The 26380-nt window shown below is 38.1% G+C and overlaps 1 protein-coding gene across 2 annotated transcripts; it reads right to left on the bottom strand.

Moving 5' to 3' along the window:
* Nucleotides 1–105: 105 nt before the first annotated feature.
* On the bottom strand, nucleotides 106–25579 carry tp53bp2b (tumor protein p53 binding protein, 2b). 2 transcript variants are annotated; one of them, XM_039694835.2, is made up of 18 exons: nucleotides 25062–25579; nucleotides 14986–15133; nucleotides 14521–14634; nucleotides 11504–11580; nucleotides 10591–10692; nucleotides 9975–10152; nucleotides 7954–8138; nucleotides 7539–7703; nucleotides 7256–7433; nucleotides 7040–7168; nucleotides 6655–6734; nucleotides 6157–6550; nucleotides 3830–4590; nucleotides 1742–1879; nucleotides 1496–1629; nucleotides 1246–1412; nucleotides 939–1138; nucleotides 106–728 (listed from the first exon to the last, which is right to left on the bottom strand). In XM_039694835.2, the coding sequence occupies exons 1-18, from the start codon at nucleotides 25068–25070 to the stop codon at nucleotides 687–689; spliced, it is 3201 nt and encodes a 1066-aa protein (XP_039550769.2). In that variant the 5' UTR covers nucleotides 25071–25579; the 3' UTR covers nucleotides 106–686. The 2 variants fall into 2 exon arrangements, with proteins under 2 accessions (XP_039550769.2, XP_039550770.2); XM_039694836.2 differs by having other exon boundaries at nucleotides 7256–7430.
* Nucleotides 25580–26380: the final 801 nt, after the last annotated feature.

Here is a 26380-nt window from a genome sequence, read left to right as displayed (position 1 = left end):
ACTAGTAAAGCTCTTATCAGCATACCAATATAGAGGAATTTGAATCAATTGTGAATTGTGAACAAAACATTCCCATAGAAACCAAGAAAAAAAAACAGCAAGTCAAAAGTTTTGACAAGTTTTATTATGATAAATGAGAGCTGTCTTTGCGCAATATTTTGTTAATTGTTCACAGAACACACTGTTGTAGCGTAGCAGCAAGCACCAAAAGAGGTTTATGTGTAACATGGCGTTATGAACAAAATAAAAAAGAAATATTATATAAAATATTTGTTTTACCTTCAAAAGATGAATGCTTTTTGTTTTGCACTTTGTGAAACAAATCAGCATTTGTGAATACAGAAAATTTCAGATGGAAAATTACCACTAAATCTGACATCCTTCATATGTGATATAATACTCAGATAACTTATTAATGCATCTGTACCATTCATACATTCGTCCTTCACTTGATACTCTTCCTTCACTTAACTACACATGCTTGTAATGTGCATCTAAGTCTACCTGTTCTACCAAAGCTTTTAACCTTACAAACATGTATAACATACCAACATGACACTATTCATATCTTTTCACAATGTAAATGTGATGCGTTCATCTTCGAAACTTGCTCTGCAGAACTAAGCGATTGTTGAAATGATGCTCCTCTGGAAACGTCAGGCACGTCAGTGCTGGTTTGGACATTTTCACGCAAGGCTCCTCTGTCTGGGCTTGATTCTGGGGTACAGCTATATAAGAAAAAATGTTTACATGGTTTGTCTTAAAACACACACCACATAGACATATAAACAACATTAAAAGCTTGATTTTCACCATAGGGAGACGTTTAAACCTAGCCTTAACCCCTGGAGTTCTCTTATATTACCCAGTACTTTCTTAGGTAAGTACACGCAAGTGCACCTACTGCAAAAAATTAAGTGCAACCGGCATTTCCTTACCCCGAGAAGATTGCGAGGTATGTAGCCCTCATTGTCGGCACATCTTGCCCACCACCACTCTGTTTCTTCACTGTCCTCTCTTCGTAGGACAGTCAGGCAGTCTCCTTCCTTAAAGGACAACTCATCTGGGCCCTCAGCATCATAGTCCCACAGGGCATAAACTACACCCCTGTTCATGATGCCCATCTTCTCCTGCACACCTGTGGTAAACACCTCAATGCTACAGATTATTGCGATACTCCACCAGCTAAGCTACAAAAAGTCCTATTTTAAGTTCTGTTTCATAATGGGAGGACTGGCTTCTCACCATAGAGAAACTGAGAGCATTGGGCATATCCTTCTTCCATCTCCTCGCACTTGTCCGCCGCTGTCTGCATGTCGCTGTAGGTCGTGGCGTATACGGCAGCTCCCGATTCCACCAGGAACTTACACACTTGCACGTTATTGCAAGAAGCAGCGCAGTGCAGCGGAGTCCTAACGGAAAGAAAAATGTTTCGATCAGTTGCATTTAAAGCCTGGGCAGAATTATCCTGTGCTTATAAATGTTTTCCACTCACCATCCATCGCTGTCCGCGGCATTCGCGTTCACGCCAAACTGCACCAGGAACTTTACGATTTCTGTGTGTCCAGCGCACACCGAATTGTGCAGAGCAGTGATGCCCTCGTCATTGGGCAAACTGGGGTCGTCCACCTGGATATGACATACAGACATAACCTTGAAATGCTAACCTGCAATACATATCTAGTTTTTATATTACTTGCTAGTGGACCAAGTATGCAATTGATCATGACCTATTCCTCACCTCATATATGATCCTCTGGACGAGGTCGTACTCGCCCTCTAAAGAGGAGTCCAGCAGGAGGGCCAAGGGGTTAAAGCGTACACGCATCCCGTGGTTGATGCGCTCCGAGCCGGTCTTGCGCAGATTTGTTCTTTTGCCCTGAGAAACACAAGAGGGGATGGATGGATGGATGGATAGATATTTGGTTACATAGACCTTCTTTAGACCCGCCCCTTTCAGCGATGCGCTTATGTTGTCTTCCGGTTTGTAATTCCACAGCATGAAGGTAAGATCTTACGGATTTAAGAATGAACCGCTCGTTCCAGTCTTTTGACATTGTTCCACTTTTGTAGAGTAAACGTGAAGTTATCAAGAGCATTAGGTAGCCTATATCAACTTTATGCCCAGCTAATTACTTTTCGACAGTGATGCCATAGAAAAATACTGAGCTACCGCAATAACGAAGTTGAAAGACAATATTCAAAAGATGGCTACGCCCTTGTTTTTCCGATGCATAAAGTCTATCCTAAAAGGAAATTCTGTATATATTGTATAATTTATGCATTTCTACATAAATTAAATGGTCAAGTTCTTGGACATGAAGTAATACTACAAGGTGTTACCCAGACATGAACCACTCTTTCATTCCGCATATTAAAAGCCAATTGAGGGTCACTGGTTGCCACTTCTGCTCCATTTAAATGTTTAATGAGATCTGCGGTGGAGTGCTCAGAATCTTAGTGTGGCTAGTTGCTAAGCAACAGCACAGAATGGATGGTTTGAATGGAATCTAATGACCTGACTTGTCTTCACACTTTCTGTCTCTCCCCCTTTTCCTATCTGTGGCCATACTCAAATCTGTAGGCTAAACGGCTAGAGAGTTTTTTGATAAAGACGAGGAACCCATCCCAAATATCGTCCGCATCCTTTAAGGTTTTTTTTCTCCCGCCCGAGTCTACACTTTGGAGACGTAACAGCTTATTGATTCATAAACTGACAAATTGGGCACCTTATGGTCTTGTGCACTTCATGGACACATATAAATAAAGGCCAAGAGACCATAGGATGTCCTAATTGTAATATTATGAAACAGCACACGTCCCATTTTGTAGCCATGATACACCTAAGGAGCTTTTTGTCATCTAAGACTACCTACACGCTCTGGGCTCTTTTGCATTCGACTGTAATGGGCTGCTCAGTGTTGAGTCAGTACCTGACTATGCTAAAATGCTTTCACACCTTAGCACAGCAAAAAAAGATATTCAATTTTGAGCCATCCATCAAGACCAACCCTGCTGCTGGGGTAGTCCCAACAGTACACATTTTAGATGTCTACCTTCTCTGACACACCCATTTGAGGTCTTGGAGTCTTTACTATTGAAATGATGAGTTGAATTAAGTGCGTTTGATTATAAAGACAAACAAAATGTGCAGTGTTGGGCAAACTCCAGGATCAGAGCTGGAAAACACTGTTCAAGACATTGATGTCTTAATCGTCACTCGTATTTTTTCAATTGGGGAAAAGTGCATTGCTCAATATGGCGGAATAAGTCCAGCCTTCTAAATAAGAGCCAATCATCAAACGATTGGTAAAGCAGCTGCCATTAGAAGATCTGGTTCCTGTAGAAACAGTCGGACATGAGCTTCCACTGTGCATGAGCGTGATCCAGCCTGAAAAACGTCGCTTTCTGTAATGATTCGAGCGTTTAAAAACAAAATTTATGAGACAGTCATTGTCAGATTTCATTGGTGATTTCAAATCTGAAATTAAATCGAAAGCTTGACAAACAGTTTTGAAGAATTTTTTCATGTTTTCCCATTCAAAGAGATAGGCGCTGCACTTGAATGCCCAAGAGGCGTTTCAAAGATGGCCGCCGAGTGAAATGACTTGTCTTAATGGGACTTTGTTATAACGTCTGAAGCAATTAAGCTTCCTGATTGGTAAAACCATGCCTGTTAAGGTTCACACTGACAGCAACCCCCCCCCCCCCCCCCCCCCAAAAAAAAAAAACAGTGATACTTAGGTCACTCCAATTCGCTGTCAGTGTGAACATCCCTTCAATCCTCAAAAGACAAGGTTGTGCCTTTTGGCAATATAGTAGTACCTACCGGTGGTAGCGTGACCTGTCCTGTGACCTCTGGAGCCTTCATATTAACACTGTCCTCCCCCGGCCCCTCCTGCTCTGTCATGCTGGGATATGGAGGTGGAGGGTAAGGTGGATACTCCTCAACATAAGGCTCTGGGGCAGCCGGGCCATAGACTTCCTGTTCTTCCTTCAGCTGGGGTTCCTTCGGTCCAGTACTAGAAATGGTGCTGTCGTCCAGGATAGGCGATCGAGATGGAAGCGGTGGAGGCGTCAGCTCCTCCTCCTCTCTTTCACACTCAGGTATCGTAGTATCATGGTGTCCCTCCTTGGGTCTAGTGCCCTCGTCAGCTACCGACCTGCATCCATCCTCGCCTTCAGCCTGAAAGAAGCCAGCTGGGGTGATCATGGTTTCCATGGCTGCCAACGTGGTCTTCTGGTAGAGGAGCTTCTGGATGTTGGGTCCGCCGGGCCCCTCAGATTCTGTTATAGAGCCACGCTTTTTAAGAGGCCTGGGCGCATGGTGCAGTCTCTTCCTTAGGGCCTCCAAGTCAACGTCGCTCTGGAGCCGATGGGAATTTGATAGGAACGGGAGAAGTTTGGTTGGGCTGAGAGGCCGGGGAGCACGTTCTACCTCCTGGCCGTCCCCAGAGGAGGATACAGGGACCATGTTGTTGCCCTGGTCCACTTGGTCACCATCTAGACCTCCAGTTTTCTCAAGATGATTGCTGTCCTGAATAAGGGACTGCTGCCCCCCACTGGATGGGATGACTGGTTTACCGTATACTGGGAGAGGAAAGAAGTGAGGGTCAGGTACTAATTGCCATTTAGATTCCTGAGCGACCACTAAAATAAGAACATGAGGTACATTACTTAGCTTGAATCTAACCAATCAAAGGGTACTGAGTACTGTATATTTAGTATATGTTTAGTAAATACTAAGGATAATGCATTATATTTTCAGACTATATCCTCATTTAACATTTGTTTCCGTGCCTGAGCCACAAAGTGTACCTTTGCATACAGAGCAATTTGCCTAGTTTTTAAAGATATGCAAACCAACGTTGGAACCAAATGACTACAAAGTTATGCAACAAAAGGAATGAGTACTTTCCATCTCTTTGTGAAAAGTGAGCATAACTATGAGCCCTACTTACTCAGGATACAGACTTACTTACATTCCCATATGTACAATTTTGGTACACCCTAAAAGCACACATCACTGTACACACATAACCTTGCTAATGTTTAAGCAGTGTCTTTAATTCAAATTTATTCCAACTTGCGTACTGTCTCTCCATCTGGTGTCTGCTAAAAAGTGAATAAACATCAACACTTATACATATATAAATATATAAGGAATAAAGTGTAGCAGAACAATGTAGTGTCAACTTGCTACAGTGTCATTTAAGGGCACAAAATGAAGTGAAAAGTGAAAACTAAGTGAAATTTGGTCAAAAACAAGTCCAGCTGACTTCCTGTTGTAATAATTAAGCAGCTTGGTTTAAATCTAAGAGGCTGTAATAAATCCATCTTTTCTTCATTTGTGTCTGCCTTGAAGAACTTTAAACTTAACTAAAGAAAGCTTTTCATGCAACTGGTATTGTTTTATTTATAATTCTATTTGTGGTCTAATTCCATCTTATTTGTCTCTCTGCGTTCATAAATCAAATATTTGCAACAATCTTTGTTCAAATTATTTGTTATATCTTAAAGTTCCTCAGGTTCGAACAGAGCTAGGGAAAAAAGGCTTTAAATATAATGCTTTATCTGCTTGTAATAATATACTAAACATCTTAAAGCTGACTATGCTTCCATAACTAAATGAGTTTAAGTTACTTTTAACTGATTATTATGGGTTTTATCTTTTGGTAAATTGCTGTTGTGATCTTTGATTGTGTTTTGATGTGTATTTGTATGTCTATGTTATTGCTTGGCCAGGTCACTCTTGTAAAAGAGACTTTAATTTCAATGAGTTTTTAACCTGGTAAATAAAGAATGAATGAATGAAGACCAAAATGCTCAGACGCAATGTTTGCATAACGACTAATAAATATGCTTATTTTAAGCTCAAAAATTATGTTCTTAGACTTTCAGTCATTTACACAACTACATGATCTCAAATCTCAGACAACAGTTTGACAACTAAACGACTGTTTATGATGATGAGTAAATTATGGCAGAATCACTCCTTTAATACTAGATTAAGTTACTCAATGTCTTCTTCAAAGTTAATTCTGTGTGACATTCAGTGTAATTCAGTGTAACATCTTCTGAAATAGATACTAATCAAATTCAATCATAAGATACCTCTAAATTCGTTTGGATGTCTTGTGTGGTGACGGTACTCACATCGAGGCTGTGAACGGGTCAGTGTACTTTGCCCTTGGTAACCCTTCCCAAGAGTGTTCTGCTGGGTGTACATGGAGTAGATGGAGCTTGCTGCCACCGTCTGGGGCTTGTGGAGTGTGGTGGGGGTGGACGTCTCTTTCCCAGCTGAAGTATCTGTTGTGAAAGGACGTACTGTGGCAGCAGGTAAGGTGTCCGGTTTAGGGGGCAGAGGTAGAGGTAAGGTGTTGTTGTGGGATGGAAGGGGCATCGGGGGTTTCTGATTGGCTGATCTGGCTTTGCCAGGGAAGGTGCCCGTGCTGTAAGGAGGTTTACTGAAGGTGGACTGGCCTGGTAGAGCAGGTTTGGGCTTGCTGGGAACAGGAGGTGGAACCTTCCCAAACATTCTGCCTGCAGACTAGGATTGAATAGGCATTAGTGTTTATTTACTACATAATGGCTATACGTACATTGGCATTCATTTATTGGAAATATCTGAAACCTGTTAAATTCATGCAATACCTGGGCATCCCTCAAGAGGTCCTCACTACTCTGGTTCTTGCGTAAGGGCAATGACGGCGGTCTCAAATCTGCCTCAGGATCTACGAACAGACATTTAAGAAAGCTTAATCATCTCTTGAAATATAAACATTAGGATTTCTCACTGGAGTAACACATTGCCTGTGGGTTTGTACTATATAAGGTGTGTAGTGGATGTTAAATACTTTTGCTTATCCCAATTTAATGGAGAGACAACTTCAAGTAAGCCATTAGTGGTTGACTTTCGGAAGTGTGTAAACACTGTGGCGCTATCAAAACATTGGTCTGACATGTCAACTTCTGGCTCAACCAATGGCTTGAGTCTGAATGCAAGTTTTGAAAGGTTGGAGAGAGAGGTCTACTGCACCTTTTTCCTGGGATCCGTGGCTTGTCATACGGGGAAGGGTGGAGGAATGGCCATGGGTGCTGCTGTTGGTTTCTGTGTTGGAAAACAAATCTGACACCTTGGAGATCTTACTCGTCAAGAAACCAATACCTGGAAATAAAATTAGGAAAAGATGAATCAGGGGTTATTAGTCCAATAGGGAGAGGTATGATGGTATATACAGATATATACACGTACCTGTGGTCGGTTTGGGGAGGGGTTTGGGAAGAGTAGCTGTGCCGTCGGGATAAGCAGGCTTCACCAAAATCTCCTGCCTGGGAGGAACTGGAGGAGCTGGAGAGGTCTGGATGTACGGCCCAACTGCAGCAACCCTGGCCGGGCCGATGGGCTGAGAGCTCTGCCCTTCAGGTGGCTGCTGGAAGAGGAAGAGACAGAGAATGAGGGGAAGTATTTCTCTGCGTCACAAACTAAATCTCTGTCCAAAAAGAAGAAGAGATGTGAAAGTTATGGAGGTGCTCACAGGCAAGTTCTCTTTCTGTTGGAGAGCAGCCTTTTTCTTCCAGAGCCTCTCTCTCAGTTCAGCCACTCTTTTGTCCATGGTGGCCATTTCTCCGTTCTTCTTGTTTAGATTCTCTCTCTGCTGCTGGAGTTTGGCACTTTGCTCCTGATTCAATTTATTCCTCAGCTGTTGAAAGGAGAAAATCCCAGAACAAAAGAGGGACTGTTGAATTTTGTGTGCGAGCACTTTTTTTTAATTTAAAAACCAAATTTAAAGCCTGAAAAGTGTATCCCTGCTATATTTCTTTCAAATGAAAACCACTTGGTTTGATATATTGTTAAAAAGTTATATTTTAAGTGTGTCCAAATGTCACTGCATGTGTGAATAGCAAGATTGTGTTATAGCAAGCTGTAGGCCAAGAGGAAAAAAACGCTACCTGAAGTTCTTTGTACAGTCGCTCTAGTTCCCCACTGGAGCTCGATCCAGCCTCGTGTGGGACGTCCATTTTGCCGCCACGTAGCATGTCCAGTTGTCGACTCAACTCCTCCACCCTGCTGACGGCCACCACCAGCTCCCGCTGCTTCTGCTGGAACAGGCCGTTCATCTGCTCAATTTCCTCCACTGCAGAGGGAGAAAAAGGAGGTTTATAATTCACGTGTTAAAGCTGCAGTCTGTAGTTTTTCCTCTTTGTCGCCATCTCTGTTCGAAATGTGCAACTGCGGTTATTCGCGGAATTATCAACTTTACGTGGGTTGTGCCTCGCCATGGCACAGCGTGGATGAACACAATGCTTTTAGGAGAGTGTGCGGCTGTCAGTCACCGCATTCATAATCACAGTTTCTACTTTTTGGAAAATTTAAGAATTTACACCGGAAAATGTCATCTGAACAAGGAAGTAGCATCCACTTTTGTTTGGACCAACTAAGGAAAAAAAGTATTGCAGTAAATCGCACTGATTAAATCTAACGATTGCTTATCATATCACGTAAAACCGTGCAAATTATACTAAGTTCTCAAATTGTTAATGTTAACAACATTAGCATTGGGTGTCTACATTTAATGCCCTTCAGATATTCATCCTTTGTTTTTGCATGGGCCCGGTTGCAGTCTCATTTTTTTCTGAAGCCACTCCGAAGTCTTTTGCATTTTACAGCGGGTGAATCTGTTGTCGCTGGTGGTTGTCGTTTGAACCTTCCTGGATCCGCCATCAAATTGATAAATAAAATTAAATCAAGTGCTGTTAAAAAAGGCTATAAATCAACTCCAGCATCCTCACACGCAATATAGCCTACTAGCCAAGACTCCTCCTTTATGTGTACAGATGTGTGTGTGCAGATGTGACTCAATGACGCAAAGATATGCTCGAATCTCCTGCGGAAATCCTCCAGTACCACTGGAATTAAAAATATTATTACAAGCTTACCGCTTTAAATCCAGCTTAGGCAAGCAGATAGCATTGTACACTGGCTGGTTCTGAATGTACTTGCTAAATAAATTATTTTTAATAATTTATCATTTGTAATGGATAATTTGTAACCCAAAAAAGTGCAGCTTTAATTAACTTCTCATTCCCATACGTAAGAACATTTGTTGTTATCTCTGTTGATTAATTTAGCCGCCAATGGCAGTTTTATATAACAGAAACAGCTAAATTAACTTTTCCATTAGTGGGCAAATGATCCACAACAAATTACATCTTCGTGAAATGGTTTTGGAAAAAGTTTAAAAAAAAAACTTTTTAAATGATAAATATGGATAAAATTTGTCTAGCTTTCAAATTAGACACCTCAATGTAGATTATAATTAAAGTAAATCTGAATTATTCACAAGAAAACCTAATCAAACCAATTGGCTTGGATTTGACTACTTTGAATAATTTATTTCAAAAAATTTAATACATAAAAGTTTGTAAATATATAATGTGATTGTGTCTCTGTGTGTATTATATATATTTATATATATACACACACTGTATATATATATATATATATATATATATATATATATATATAATACACACACAGACACAGTGTGGCCAGAATTATTGAAACCCCTGGTAAATATGATCAAAGATGGCTGTAAAAATAAATCTGTATTGATCTTTTTCAGAAAGCATTGATTCAAAATCACAGTATGAAATTATTCTCCAAATCACGATACATATACACACGCTTATGCAGACTTATGTTAGAAGTGATTAATCGATTTGACAGCACTAGTAAAAATCTATAATCTTCTTTAGTGATAATCATTTTAGTAAAATGAATTGCTTTGTTTTAGAAAAGAAAAAAAGAAAACAGTCAAAAAAAAATAAAATAAATAAAGACTAATTTTAAACTGCGATCCCAAACACTCTTGCTCTAATTTCACCTTGAACCAATATCTTTCAAAGAAGGTCAATGTTACAGTACATGCAGTTTCTAACCTACTTTCTCTAACGGGTTTACTGCTTCTGACCTAGTTTACTATTGCTGATGCGTTTCTGTTCCACTTGTCCTTTCAGAGCTCGAACCCTGCGCAGTTTGGCCTCCTGGTTCTCTGCGTTCTCCCGCAGCATCCGCAGTTTCTCCTGCTCGGACGCCTGCTGTTGCTGCTGCCGCTGGTCCTGCAGCTTCAGGAATCGCAGCCGCTGTTCCTGTGAGGAGGCGTCAGGTCACAATCGCAGCGAAACTCATTTTCAGACATCATTAAGTTTCAGAACTATGTGCCTACTGTTTTCAATCATGCTGATAATGGACAAAACAGTTCTGATATAGAGAACATGACAAATATGATGATAACTGCGTTCACTGTATCATGCTATGCAGTCGCTTTATTCAAATGCTCAACTTGTCAGACTTGGTCAGGAGATGGTGTTCATTTCCATACAATCTTGGTCTCCATTCATTTACAATGTATAGAAAAGGGCAGCTTGGACATTCTGCTAAATATCTCCTTTTGTGTTTGATGGAAGATAGAATGTCATACATGTTTGGAATTAGTAAATTACTTACGTTTTTCCACAAAGTGTCCCTTTAAGTTGTAAAAAGCTAAACACTGACTAGTAATTTTTGGCAATGGCGCAGTGGGCTACCTTTGTGGCCAGGAGCTGTTGTTGTGCGTTGATCTGTTGTTGTTGTCGTGACGCCATCTCTTGCAACTCGCTGAGGGTGATGTCCATATGAGGGGCCGCCATCTAAAACAATATCAGATTTTGCTATTTTATGTAGGACAGCTATATTTGAAACATTTTCAATAGGGATGCACCAACATGAAAATTTTGGCCGATACGACAAATCTTGAAAGCCGACATTGGCCAATAAATCTGAATCCAATTTTTTTTTTAATAATTTCTGAGAGCCTGATTACAAAAACAAAAGCCTCACCATTAAAATCCATGTCCTAAGCACACAATTATAATAATATTTTATGTTTTATGCAGCCTATATGACAGACTTGCGCTGTGCAAGATTTTACTGTATTTATTTTTTTAAGTGCCTCAGCTGAAGGAAATTGATTATTTATCGTTTTAATATACCGGCCAAATGTTCCTATTGGGTTGATAACGATAACATAAAAAATGAACATATATCTCTTGATACCGATATGGTGGCCAATATATGGTGCATCCCAAATTTAAAGGTTTTTAACATGGTAAATCTTTGTTGTCAGGTCACATATACAGTATACGCATTTATACATGGTATATGCAATTAGACATGTTATATGTGGTTTGCTTTTAAAAATCTTTAATACATCTTGAGTGCGGTGGATTAAACTATGAGTGGTCCCTCATTCCCAAAGTCTGATTTACATTCACATTTAAGGCTTAATTAAACGAATTCTCTAAATTATAAAAATGCTTTGCAATGTCATAATTCATTCCAGCCCATGTAAGAATAATATCTATCTTTACAAGTATATGTATTACTGAAAGTTTCTGCAACCATAACCCAAGGGGGCGGAGCTTAGCAGATTAGTAAATCTTTAAGGGAACTCATACTCACTCCATTTTCCATGTGTCTGTCCATTGTCCCCTTCACTGCGTTTCTCTTGGCAAGAGACTCTTGAGCTCGGTGACCTCCTGTAGTCAGAGAGAGTTAGCAGTGTTAGCAGTTACTGCTCATACTTAGGGTTAAGGATGTATATTAAGCTTTAATGGATAAATAGTCAAGAACCGTTTTCGAACAAACATGAACAACACCTCAAATCATGCAGCTTGTTGAGGAGAATAGTATATTAAGACTTTGACACAAAGCCCAACAGTTAGCATTTAGCAAACTAGCATTTGAACACACTAACAATAAAGGTCAGGAATAATGGATTTAGCCTGAAAGAGTGGCTGTGCTTGGGTGAACCTCATTACATAATGACTGTTTAACAGAGGAAAACAACTAGAGCTCAATTATCCTGCATATGACTGCCTGTGCCAGGGTCCCACTTACATAACATCAACACTGGCACTGCTAGCACCGCTTATGTGGGTTACTGGATAAACCCGTCTAGGAGTGAAACAAAGCCCAAATAATGCTCTTGGTCACAGTCTGACACCACAGGGGTCCTAATCAGGGCTCACTGATTACACAAGCATAGGGTTTTACCTCAATTCTGTGTGAAAACAAACCACAAACATCACAGATACGAGTCAAACTGTGTGTAATTGACATAATTGTTCTCGACAGAAAAATAAGGAACTCTTTGTGAGGTAAAGCCAGGCGTACAGAGCCCATATCACTCGCACTGTTGTGTAACAGCCGGTCTTTGTCCGGCGAAGAAGGCCAAAGTCACTCAGAGAAATCTGAAACCTCACACATGGTTTCACATGACTGGGATGCTTAAACTTCTCAGGGGAACAGGGAGGATTCACTTCAAACACGCCGTGTAAACAAACTACTAGAAATTGCGCTAAAAGGAATTTATGAGTTAAAAATAACATGCAAAACAACTGACCAAAAAATGTGTTTTATATGTGTGTGTATAGTATATATATATATATATATATATATATATATATATATATATATATATATATATATATATAGATGAAGGGTGTTTTGAGTAAAAAAAAAAACAAACATGCAAAATAACTGAAAAAATAGAGAGATTTTATATATTATAAATACATACTTCTAATAACAAAAATTTAATATAATATAATAATAACAAGAAAAATGTAGTGGTCCCAAAACTTAAATATAAATACCAAATAAAAATTATAAAAAAATATTAATATATAATTAAAAAATATAATAAATAAATAGATGACAAATAGGGAACTTAACTTACATAAAAATACCAAATAAAAACAATTTATTAATAGTTTGTGGCACTTGTCACATTAATTATGTGCTATTTATGTGTTCAATAATGTGGGAGTGGCAAAATTGAAATTGTGTGTGTGCAGGACATGTGTATTGGATGTGTGCATGTGTGAATGCGTGTGGGCATATGTGTTAGTGACTAAAGTCTTGGATGCATTTGGATGGAAAGTGATGACTCACACACACACACACACACACACACAATGAATTTTAGTGTTTGAACTACACCGGTTGATTACTTTCACACAGGAGTTCCTTCACCAACTGCACTCTGCAGTATGAGCTATGTTAATATTATCTGAATTATTTCTGTGATTAAATGGATAAATCAGATTCTGAGAGGTTGTTTTTTGGTTTGTTTGTTTTCTCACATATGCCTCCTCTGGTGTTTCAGAACATGTCGTCCATTGTGTGTGCATGTTTAAAGGACAGAAGAAAAAGATCCATTCTGATCTATTCCAAAGCCCCCACCCTTAGGCAGTGCCCACAAAACAAGCTGTTCTGCAGTAAATTATTCATGCCCCAACACAGCCATAACCATGTCAAATTTACAACCCCTCTATTCACAGACTCCTATAAAAGGAAATGACATTCACGCCTATCTGCAACAACAGCATGTCCACACTGACAGCAGACCGCCCGCCGACCGGGAGAGGATGTAATCGAACATGCCCGTGATTTGGTATGGAAAAAGAGCCGGTCTATATTCAAATGGCCATCCAACAGATAATAATCCAACCATACAGTAAATAATACACACTATCAAACATTCTCCACCTCTTTTACATCGCTATGTCTTCAGTATTCAAAATCAGACATAGAAACTAAAAGTAGGTAATTGGGTAATCCAGATTTTCAAAAGTTAGAAATATTGCATAAATATCATTTAGTACCACAGAATTCCATAAAAATACTAAATATATTAAATAAAAAAACATTATCGAACTAATATACACTACATTCATTTCATTGAAGCAAAAAGGAGGCGCACCAGAGTTTTTAATATTATTTACATACTATTAAAGAATTCATCTATATTTTAAATTAGACTTTAATTTTATATTTTCATTGTTTATTGTAATTTTAAATTAGATTTCTAAATTCTAATAATAATGTGTATAAAATGCACTGCACTTTTTCATGCTAAATTAACAATTTTTCCATTTTTAAATGTAAGGCATGCTTACAGAAAGGTAACAGAAATTATGGTTACAGGGTTGACAGGCCGGGTGTCCACTTTCACACGAATTTAGTTTCTGTGTTGATTCTATATTAAAATGTCGATACAATGTAACGTATTTTCTCTGGCTCTTGCTTTAAATTATTTTGTTCTGCTATTATGCTTGTTTTTATCTGTTGACGTTGTACAAGTAGAATGTGTCGGTTGGTCGGTGTGGTATTAGTCCCGCCCCTCCTCCACTGTGATTGGGCGGCTGGGTAAAGAGTGACAGTGATGAGCGCTGCTTTTTAGGGGTGTAACAATATATACAAAAATGCAACAATACGTAAAAAAAATTAATAATCATATACACTAGGAAATACACAGGCGCCAAAAATGCATGCTCATTATATAAAAGGCAAAAGTAAAAATGTGTACATTTCACGTATACAAATGAGGAACAAAAGTAGCACCAGTTTTGTAAAATGACTTTTCCGAAAGATTTTGGGTGTCTTTTGAAAGCATTGACCTTTCTCTTTCTCACCTGTATCGTGGCCAGGTGCTCGGTCATGGCGCAGGAAGAATCGCACCTCCGCCCTCTGCTGACCCCAGCGCTGCAGCACTTCGATCATTCGCTCGCTGTCACCAATCACACGCTCTGAGAGAGCAACCGACCAATAGGTGAGAAGTGATGCAAATTAGGTTCTAGAGTGATGCATCACTGCACATTTAAACCACAGTCACATGGACAGGCGCAGAAAGAGGATTTCTATCGCTTTTATTTCCGTAATGACTTTGACTGAAATGACTGAAATTAACATTCTGCCATTTATCTAAGTCATTTCAATCCTGCATGACGTTCCTACTTCCGTGAAACACATAAGGAGATATTTTGATAAATGTTCACGCTGCTCTATTAACTGTAAGTTTCAAACTTGATAGATAATGACATAATAACATTTATTGGAATGAAGTTGCTCAATAAGATTAAATGCAAGTCAGCACACACCAGATCCTCTCCACATCTCGGCCAGATAGCAGTCCACCTCCCCCGGCTCTTTACACATGTCCACCACATCTCGACACAGCGTCTCCGGCGTGATGGGGAGCTCCGTGAAGTGCTTGTCGCTGTTGCTGAGGTACACCGTTAGGAACATCTGAGTCGGTAAAAAAAAAGACACAACATGGGACGTTACAACAGAGGACAGAAAAACATTCTACAGAATTCGATTCTTCAATTCTCTAGTTCTTTATAAAGCCATCTGTGTACACACTTGTGTAGCTTGAGTTTTAAAGATCCCTGAACAGATTTCAATACTCTCAACTGAAGCAGTGTTTTTTTAACCCTCTGGCGCTCTTTGCTCATTTTTGACCTCATTTTCTTCTTTTTTTACTTCATCAGAATGGTTTTTGCTATTTGCTGTGTGAACGCAAGAAAAAAAAAAAATCATGTACACGGTTCTAACAAAGGGTTAGATGGTCCTGAAAAAAGAGCAGACTCAAAATTGGCCACATTGGAAATGAATTTCATCTATTCGCCCAAAACTAAATCTTACTGAAAGCTCATTTTTTTTGAGATATCAACCTCAAATTTGGAACACAACCTGTTTAGATTTATGGTTTTGATTTTCCTGCAGTTTCAGAGTAAAACGTGTTTTGAAAAGTATACGTTTCATTTAAAAGTGGAAAATAGTACTTTTTCTATAACTTATTAAGTTCACTTTTTTTACTCACTTCAGCAATAATCTGCCAAGTGTTTCTTTAAAAAGACAAACTCAAAAAAGATTTAGGACAGTGTTAGGACAAACTCAAAAAGTGAATAAATGGATTAGAAATATTGCATAAATATCATTTAGTACCACAGAATTCCATAAAAATACTAAATATATTAAATAAAAAAACATTATCGAACTAATATACACTACATTCATTTCATTGAAGCAAAAAGGAGGCGCACCAGAGTTTTTAATATTATTTACATACTATTAAAGAATTCATCTATATTTTAAATTAGACTTTAATTTTATATTTTCATTGTTTATTGTAATTTTAAATTAGTTTTTGTTTAAGTTAATTTGATTTGTTTAATTAAATTTAGCCTTTAATTTATTTTAATTTCAGTTATTTTAGTATTTCAACTCAAACTTATTTTATTTCAGTTAGCTCCCAAAGCTACATTTCTAATTTTCATTTAAGTTTTTTAAGTGTTTTATTTAATATTTATATTTAGTTCAGCTTAAGTTTTAGTAATTTTGTTTCTATAATATATATATATATATATATATATATATATGATATGAAATATGAATATATATATATATATATATATATATATATATATGTAAATTGTTTTATTTCAGTTAGGTACCAAGGCAACATTTCTATATATATATATAAATCGTTTTAGTGTTAGTTTTATTTAATAATAATCTAAAAAACTGAATGTAACAAACTTTGTGACTTTCTTATCCATACAGACAGACTCAAAATCCATAAATAGCAGAATAAAGTTTCTTGAAGAGGTTCATCACTTACATACATGAACGGCGAACGCTTTAATATGAATGCTCTCAACCACCCAGACCTATTATAGATATGTGACTATGCAACACACTCTCACAACTCGTTTAATATGGACGCTTGGCCAGGACCCCTCGACGTCACTTTTAAAGGGTAGCCCTTTAGCTTCATCTTTCGACGTGCAGGGGACTCCATTGCTTGAGAAACCCTTGGCGTCATATTAGGAGTGAGAACGTGTTGCACTGAATGCCAGATGCTCACGTAATGTTATAATGCAGCATGCGTGTGGGTGAAAATGCCAAGATGGATGGTTGACAGCAAAAGAAATGCTGTATTTCTGTCTTGGCACTTTAATTGCAGCCAGCACAGATGGCTGTCACATCAAGAGGGTTCTTATCCAGAAATAAAACACAAGCGTGGGGTCATAATTAGTCAGAAAGCAAGGAGGTAATTGATTTGTAATTCCAAAGAAAAAAGACAAGGATAGCCAATGTGGGTAACAGCATTAATAAAAAAAAATACTATATCTTAATATAAATTCATGACAAAATTAATGTGATTTATTATTAAATTAAAACGTAAAATACCGAATGAATAACGAAGGCAAACTCAACATCTTTACCAATAAAGATTAAGCATATTTTTGAAGGACAATTCTGCTAGTGTGTGTTTATTTTCAGACTATCGGTAGCAGAGTTATTATCACTGCAAAAACACTCAGCAGTTCTCTGTTACTATGTGTGTGTGTGTGTGTGTGTCTACATGATTTGGCAAGCGAAGCTGAGGTACTACTGTCACACCAGATGGGTAGAAGCGTCTCTTTCAACCTTAACACCGGGAAAGGAAACGGTCCTGCATGAGAATTCCTGAACACACATATGTTATTACACGCTTCTCTGGGATACTTGATTCTGATTGGTCAATTGCGGCTTTCTGCAGTCAAGTGTTGTAGTATAATGGCCACAACCTTTTTTACCGCAACCAATTTCTTCCAATGTGCTAGATTTATGTAATTTATATCACTTTACATGTCTCTTACTTCCATAATAAAATTATTATAAATTATTAATACTTTAGCATCCATCTTTTCACATGCAATAGAAGTCACTCCATGTGCATCTCACAACGAGCGATTTATAGATTACATGACAGAATATCCTAATTGAAGATATAACTCCACATCAGCAACATAAATTCATCAACCAACCATTCAGAGACGTCCTATTGCATTCTACATGTTGTAACTTCTTCTTGAGCCTCTCCATCTTTGACTGACTCCATTTTAACATTAAAGGGAAAACAGTTTCTGTCATTTCGGAGTCTGTGTGAGGTAATCTTGCTCTTGAAGCTCCGCCCTCTGCAGCAGCTCATTTGCATTTAAAGGGTCAGGCACAAAACGGTGCGTTTTTGCAAACCCTGAAAAAGTGACGACTTTAACATGCTATATAAAAATATCTGTGGGGTGTTTTGTGCTAAAACTTCACACACTCTGGGGACATCAGAGATTTGTTTTACATCTTGCGAAAATGGGATTTTACCACCCCTTTAAATTGAAGTACTAAAATTACTTTAACAAACTGAAATACAAACGAATTAAAGCTAAACTTAACTATAATACAAATGACAAAATAAAATGAAACAAAAATTTTAATGAATGCTGATATTATTTTCACATTTGTATTTATACTTAAGTTTTTCGTATTTGTATTTGATTTCAGCTTTATTGCACTTAACAGAAAGTAGTTTTAGTTAAGATAATAAAAACAGCACTGCAATTCCCCACTAGTAATTTCCTGAACGCAATTCTCGATTGCGAGTCGCAGACCAGCGCAAACAGCAGGCACTAAGAAAGTTTTTAAAATAGCCAGACTTGTTATCAGTATATCAGTATAACAGTTATCAGTATTCCTGATCAGTGCAACATCAGCATTGTGACATTCATCTGCCGTCACACACTGTGTGTGAATAGGATTTAAGAGGCTTTCTCTCCTTCAATGCACACACACTCCCACACATCAAGTCTAATCTGGCTTTGGATGCGCACACGACTGCTAAAGCACTTGTATCTGTGCCTGTTGTCATGCTGCAAGCATGTATAAATAAATGTTTGACAAGATTCAGTAAGGAATATCTGTGGTTAGTCTTGTAATCCAGTAGTCTTTTAAAAACTGCCCAGTTGATCAAAAAGAGCCAGTAAAAATGAGGCCTGTTAAAGGCTGTGGACCTCCACAGAAATGGCCACGAATTACAATAATGGCTTCAAAAAGTAGTGAAATAAGATTAGTAGTGAAATAAGTGAAATAAGATTATCTTAGTGCCGGAATTAAGATTACAGTCTATATAAAGCAAATATGGAATTTGGCAACTAAATTACAGATAAAGATTAAGAAACGGTTGCTACTCTTAGAAATAAAGGTTTTTCATTGGCATCCGTGAAAAACCTTTAACATTCATGGAAACTTTCCATTAAACAAAAGGTTCTTTACATTGAATAAAGGTTCTTTAGATTATTTAAAAAAAAAGTACTTTAAGGTTATTTGGAGAATTTAAAATGGATGCACTTGAAAAAAAATGCCGTTTATTTTTTTTTTCCTTTCTTTTTCACAGCGATGCCATACAGTAGATGGAAGAACCATTTTTTGGTTCCATAAAGAATTTTTCAGTGAACAGTTCTTAAAAGAACTAATTTCTCTACAGATGTAAAGAATATTTTAATAATGTAAAGAGAATCTTCTGTGCAATGTACAGGCTCCAGAGAAGTTAAAGGGCGTTTTACACCTGAAAGTCCGCACCAAGGTCTAAACCAAAGTTCATGTTTTGATACATTTTACACATTCAGTAAGTTTTGGTTTGGTTTCAAATTGATATTATGCAAGCGCACTAAAGAACTTTACGTGACATACTTGCGTCCTGTCGTCATTATCTGTGTGGGCTGCATCTTGACATTGATTGATTCGTAAACAGACGTACAGTACGTCAGCGTGTTGTTAATTCGGCAGGTAATTTTGACAAAAATTAATTTTTAAAAAAAAAAACTTGAAATGAATGAACAGACGCATATTGTTGCCACTAATACTATATTGTTATTACTATGGGATTACTAACTGTAGCACTAACTATACTTAAGGCTAGTTCAAATTCACCAAATGAATGTCCTCGTTGTGCGAACATTTTATCGATGCCGGTAGGAAAGGAGGAGAAGACTGCAAGCAATCCCACGAGAACCACCGGAACTTCCTGTAAATAGTCCGAAAGTCCGACCAATACAGAAAATGCTTTCACACTAGAAACGAACCAAACCTTTGTTCAGTTTGATCCAGACAAAGACAACTTCTTTTCGTCGGACTAAATTACCGTGGTCCCGCGAAGGTTTCACACCTGTAATTTTAAATTCGGATCAAACTGAAAATCTGGAGCAAAAAAGGAAGGTGTTTTTTTGTATGGCATCAAAAACCTCCTCTTGTAACCCCTTATTTTTAAGAGTGTAGGTCGTAGTCCCACTGTTAAGTTAGATGAATGAGTATATTTCTGTCAGACCATTCTGTATTTTCTCTTGGGATGACCAATGAAAGCTTTTATTAGATGAACGCTTGCTGGGAATGGAATTTCATTAAATCTTTAATGTATATCTTCCTCTAATGCACTTATGTTGTAAATTGCATACGTCTAAGTCACGCTAAACACTAACCTAATTTGTCTCTGGGTTATGGTTTATAAGACGAGCTCTTAAAAGACCCTAATTGAATTATGAAAGGAGCATATTGCATACGGACTTGCAAACTGAGACCTCTAACATTTTATTTCCCTTTTCTGAGGGAAATTCTTTATCGAATGGTGGTGTAAATTTAGTCCTGGAAGCCATAGCTAAAAATGGTAAAATTATGTTAGAATCAATTAAACACATTTATCCATTTCCAAGACAAACCAATAGTTGACGTGACTATTTTCCAAATTTCAAAGACACCCTGGTTTCATTTACAGATTTGCACAAAACTTTTACGATATTTTCTAAATGTCGATAAAAAACTATTGCGAAATTATGGCGTTTCCATTAACCGATGTTAAGCGACTAAAACATATTTTTCCTCTCGCGATAAGTCATTACAAAAATCATGGCAAGGAATGTTTGTAGGCTTACGTATCGTTGCCAACGCACTAGCCATTATTTTTAATCGACAGAGACGTAGGTCTGTTATCCAAGCATTAATGGCTAGGAAAATCCCTTATACTTGTGAGCAACCACATATGAGGTGTTTAGGTGTTTCTCCCCCATGTCTGCTTCAAGGTCTTGATAAATTGTGCCATTAATTTGTCGTTTAGAATCCAGTATTCCCGTAGTTCTTTTGTCCTTTTTTTAATAAAGAACTCGTGTCGTCTGAGTCGTCTTCCATCCAAACACACCGTGTCATCTTTAAAAAACATACGCCAGGTGACCTGTGAAAAACCAGTTTGGCGAAATATTCCTTTTTCGAATAGCCTGAATAACCACCTCATGCGAGCGCAAAAACTCCCACAGATCGCATTTCTGCGAAATTGGCGCGTTTCCTTTGGGCGTATTTTTAAATTTGTACAATTTGAAGGGTAATGGAGACGCAGCTAGTGATCCGTCTTTGCGTCCTCCTGTCAAAGTAGGACATCTGTCTAAATGTCTGGCTGTATTACGAAAACTACTTTTGAATCAGCGTTTGCTTCCACTGGGCATTAAATTCTAGAGAGATCAATGCTGTTAGAGAAAAGCCCTTGTTCCTAAGGCCAGCCCGAGGCGATGATCCCAAACTTGATCCCTAGAGTAATATTTCTGAGAAATCTTAAATGACATGGTGCTGTCCTAGGGCATGGTACAGAGATTTAGGAATACAGTATTATGCAATAAGACACTGTTTATGTTGCCAGAGGTAACCACAGGTGATGTAATGGATTTGAATAATCAAATATACTGGCATTTACCATCAGCTGACAAGCATTAAACTCCCATTGAATATTCAGCAAATGTCCTGGAGACTTTCCATACAGATTCATTTAAGGAATAAACTTAATTTAAATTAAAGGTCTAACTCAAAAGTTAAACCTAAAATGATATTTCTCTATTTTTTTTTACTTTTTTCAATACAAAAACCCACAAAAAAGACTTTTTGAAGAGCGTTTGTGAATGTGGTCGAAAACAACTCAATAGGGTTTCAATAGGGATTTTTATGCTGGTTAGTTTTGGTATAGCTGGTCTAAGCCAGGTTAAGCTGGATGTTGGTTGAGCTAATTAAGCTAGTTACCCAATTATCAGTTTTCTGAGCAGATTTTTCACTCTATACTTTCTTATCTCCAGTTAAAACTGACATAACTTCTCTAACTGACCTGATTTTATTTATGCATCGCCTTTTATGTGTTCCCTACACATTTCAAAAGGCAAACAGTATGTAGGCCAGTTCATTGGGCCATTTTAAGTGGACAAGAAAAAGGACGTCATTCTCTTGCAATTCAAAGTCAAAGGCGTAGCCCTGGGCAACATTACATTTTGTGCAGCAAAAGAATAAACATTAAACAAAAGGTTTTGATGACAGAACCATATCTTTGTCAACAGTGCATTTGCAATTGAGTGCGTAGCTTTGACGCAATGACATTCGGGTTAACGCCTGTACTCATTAACCCTAAAGTATCTTAAAACTAACCAACCAACCCACAAAGCCTCATGAATTAAATGGCATTTACAACATATATCCATAATAGGAACCATTCTTCGTTATTTTTCCAGTTGTCAAATGCTGAAAACAGTAGATGCATTGTTCAACTGGATAAATGAGATTGTCTGTTCCACAACATGCAATGTACATTCCCAGCCCGTATTGCATGGTTTTCATTAACCGTAAAGGTTCATTGCCTTGACTATTGGAGCTTGTGCAAAGGTGGGCAGTAATCACATTGGACAGGATGAATGAAAAGCGGTCAGCCACAAAGTTGAAGAAAAGCCAATATGCCAACACAAAGAGGTAATCCAACTAACGCAGAGAGCATCAATGATTCAGTCTGATCACTACAAGAACATCCATCAATACTCTGATCGGACACGGTTTACACGATACTGTGCCTTTAATTTAGGCTCTCGTGCTTTGTTAGGAAGTAGCTTCTCTTTGCTTCTGTAAGTCACAGGACAGAACCCGCAGATTCAGCAGGCTGTCAGCCCGCAGTGTGTGTGAGAATACAGGCCCAGAATCAGCCATATGGCCCCTGCAGTGGATTGACACAAAGCACGACTAATATGAGGATTAGTCTTGACTTGAGTTCATACACTACAACTCCAACCCACACACACTAACCCTCCAAAACCCTTTGGCCACCAGGAGAATAAAGGTGATTTAATAAAAATGCTGAAGCTTCAAAAATATAGTCAACTCGCTCGAGGACCTGGTTTAATTTAACCTCTGCTAGTCTAAAGTACAGGTGAGCTGACTTCATACATGCTCTGTTCAGCAGTACAGACCCTATTTATTGTAGCTAGAAACATCTTAAAGGTCAAAGTTAAAACATTTTGAGTGCCTGATTACCGGTTAGTCCTTGGGAGCCGAGTTTTCCCAAACACACTTCTCTGCATAGCAGCAATGTTGTTGTGTGGAATGTGATCTTGGCAACAGTTGCCGTGGCAACCGGCCGCCGCAATTCTGGTCATTGTTTCCCACCGAGGCCTCAGGTGGCTGAAAGGGCCCGACAACAATCAGCAATATTTATAACTCCTAATGCACAGCCTTTGAACTGAAGTGGGATACGGAATTAAATTACTACAAGCTAATCTTATTCCACAAGTGCTCCCGGCCCGAAACATAATTCACCTGTCAAATCAATTTAGAGTCTTGAAAATAGCTGCTCTGGGTACTTTTCTAATCGACACAAAATGCATGACCACACAAGGACCCTTCAATGCCTTTCAACAGAGGGAAGCTATGCAACCCAAATCAACTTCCTCTAGGGGAAGTATAAACAATGCCTTGATATTCTCAATGCAGTTTTAGTTCAAAACGCACTGAGGAGGACAATGCAGGTTACTTCAGTAAAATGTCACAATAAGAGGAATATCCCACTTCTACTTTTTTTTAAAATCACAATTGTTGTTCCTTTGAGACTTAAGGCAGCTAGTAATTCACAGCAAAAACAATGAACTCAGCGTCTGAGGTACGGAAAGATTTATGGGGTGAACAAAGAACACAGTCACAATTCAGATAATTCAGACTGCTGAAAGAATATGCTTTGTAACAAGCTCAAATACACTGCGGTTATCTCAAACACAGTGTACGACTTCAAAATAGCTGCTTTACTTAAGGTCAGATTATCTAGGATATAAAACTGACCATGACTCAAACTGAAATGATCTTTACAAGCTATAAATATACCATGCTGTTGTATCCACCTCAAACACACAACAATGCTACTGATCAGTAAAAGTGTAGAAATAGTACTTAATGTATTGTTGTAGCTTAAAACCTATGTCCCAGAACAGTGGATTTCCATTGAAACAATTCCAAAAAAATCTAAACGCCTAAAGAGGTTGTGTCCGCAGGTCATTAATTTCATTATTTGCATTTGAAAATCCATGAAATTAAAACTCATAATGTCCCATTTCATTGCGCACAGGGATTATAATTCACATTGACGGTATAAATCCATGGATATTGACGGTTCATCCAGATTGAAGGCAAACATCCGGTGACAAAGCCAGTGGAGATTAAGGACTTTCTTGAAAATTAACCCATAGAGCAATCTTTTACCCAGAACTGCATCTTCATTAGAAATGTACTGTAATGGAAAGATCAAAATGACAAATAGCCCGTGTGATCGTTGTGGACAGAGGTGACACGATCATATGTTTTTACTGTGGATGGTTGCTGTATGAATGTGTGACTCACCAACACACACCATTAGTGACTCATCCATTACAGTAGTGACAGCAAAGATATGGCAGTTGTTTTAGCATGCTATATATTATAATCTCAAAACATATAAACACTACATTAGCATTAACAAATACATTGTCTAACCTAAAGGGTCTGTCAGGTAAATGAAATTGTGCCACACATCATAAAAATTACCTTCTCTGAACGATCTTGATTATTATTTGTTTATATAATATATTTGCATATGAACATTCCAAAGAGATGCTATTCTAGAAGAAAGAGGTCTACATGCAAAAATGTTTGCAATTTACCCTTCCTTATATTTGTTGATGACCAGTTTTTTTTTTAACTGTTTCAACACTTAACTACTGAAATTAAATAAAATATACACATATTGTGGGTCAGTCTGTGTTTATTATCAGATAACAAACAGGATATGAAATCTAACCAAGACAAACAGACAATTCAACCTCTGCTTCCTATTTATTTAATAGAATCCAATTTATCACCATTATACCACTGCTGCCTGGGAATGTTTATTTGTTATCATCTATCTGAATCTGATCAATGCAACTTGGATGAAAAAACATACATTTACCTAATGAAATTGAGTTGCTCAATGACAAAGAAGTGATGTTGATGCATGGAGATGAAAATCATTACATTACATAGCTTGATCTCGACTTACCGGCATCATATTGAAAATGACCTCCAGATATTGTATATCCTTATATTGTGTAAATTAGTCTCCAAATAAGTGTTCTTATTGTTGCTGTTTTATATGTGGAGTGAGCACGTATTATCCTCTTCTTTTACGTATCATTCTTTTAGATAGTCTCCTCGGATGTTGTCCGACAATATTGCAGTGCTGATTTATTATAGAAACCTGTTGCAGAATGAACCCGAGATGAACTCGGTAAATACAGTAAAGTTTCTTGCACGAATCGCTCAGACTTAGGGAATCGCAGACCGCTGATCACACCGAACCATTTGTGTACGCAGCGATTCACTGCCGCTGTACGATTTAAGCGATATAAAACATAACGGTATTCCGCGAACGTCTTGTAGCTATCATCTACTGTCCGCTAAGCTGATTGCAGGTCCACATTATATCCGGGCGAGCGAGTTTTTTCGCTGGATCAACAAACGCAACCCAACCCAAGATGACGCTGCGCGAGATTCCGAATATCCCCGGCGCGTGCATGACAAACTCCGCCTCGCGCCACCCGCGCGCTTCCCGCCCACTTCATCATAATCATCTCCTCAGGAGCCGTTCGGCGCCAACTAAGACACGGTTTGTGGATTTTATTTGTCTAATGTGCCCCACACTATAGACGCCTTTTCGAATAAAAATGTGAATGACCTTTTAGTAATGTTGAAGAAACAAACGTATGGTATATAGGAGTCAATACCATTGCTGCCGTTACAAAACATTTCATCAAGTTTCATTATACAGTAGCCTAGGCTACAATTCTACACTAGCTATATAATAAATACTTATACAATGCAATGAAAACGTGAAGAAATACTCATAAATAGGTAGCCTATTAGATTAGAAATGACACAAAAAAAAAAGGTCACCAAACACTCACCAAATGACCTGACCAACCAAGAAGTTGAAGTTATGGAAATGTGTTATGGTTATGTTATGGTTTCCATTTCCTGAAATAACATGTTCATTGGACATTATATGCATGAAGATGACAATCATTCAGTCATTGACATGCATGTCAAAATAGGCCTATGACACCAAGTTTATTGCCACTACAGGTTTGATCAGGGCCAAGCAATTATACAAAAATAAATGCACATAAGCATTTATATCAGATATTTGACAAGAATATATTGAGTCCATTGACCTGGGCTGTGTTTCTCAAAAGCATCTTGAACTAATAAGTTTGGGTATGTCATTTTATGGCTCACTTGCCAAAATGTCTTAAACTTATGGCTTAAGCTATGATGCTTTTGAAAACAGCCTTGATATACTCGTGTAAGGGCTTTTGTGGT

The sequence above is a fragment of the Pimephales promelas genome, chromosome 2 (genome assembly GCF_988280905.1).
Source record: "Pimephales promelas chromosome 2, fPimPro1.hap1.1, whole genome shotgun sequence".
Taxonomy (NCBI): domain Eukaryota; kingdom Metazoa; phylum Chordata; class Actinopteri; order Cypriniformes; family Leuciscidae; genus Pimephales; species Pimephales promelas.
The sequence above is the reverse complement of the archived record's forward strand: the minus strand, read 5'-3'. Positions and strand labels throughout refer to the sequence as shown.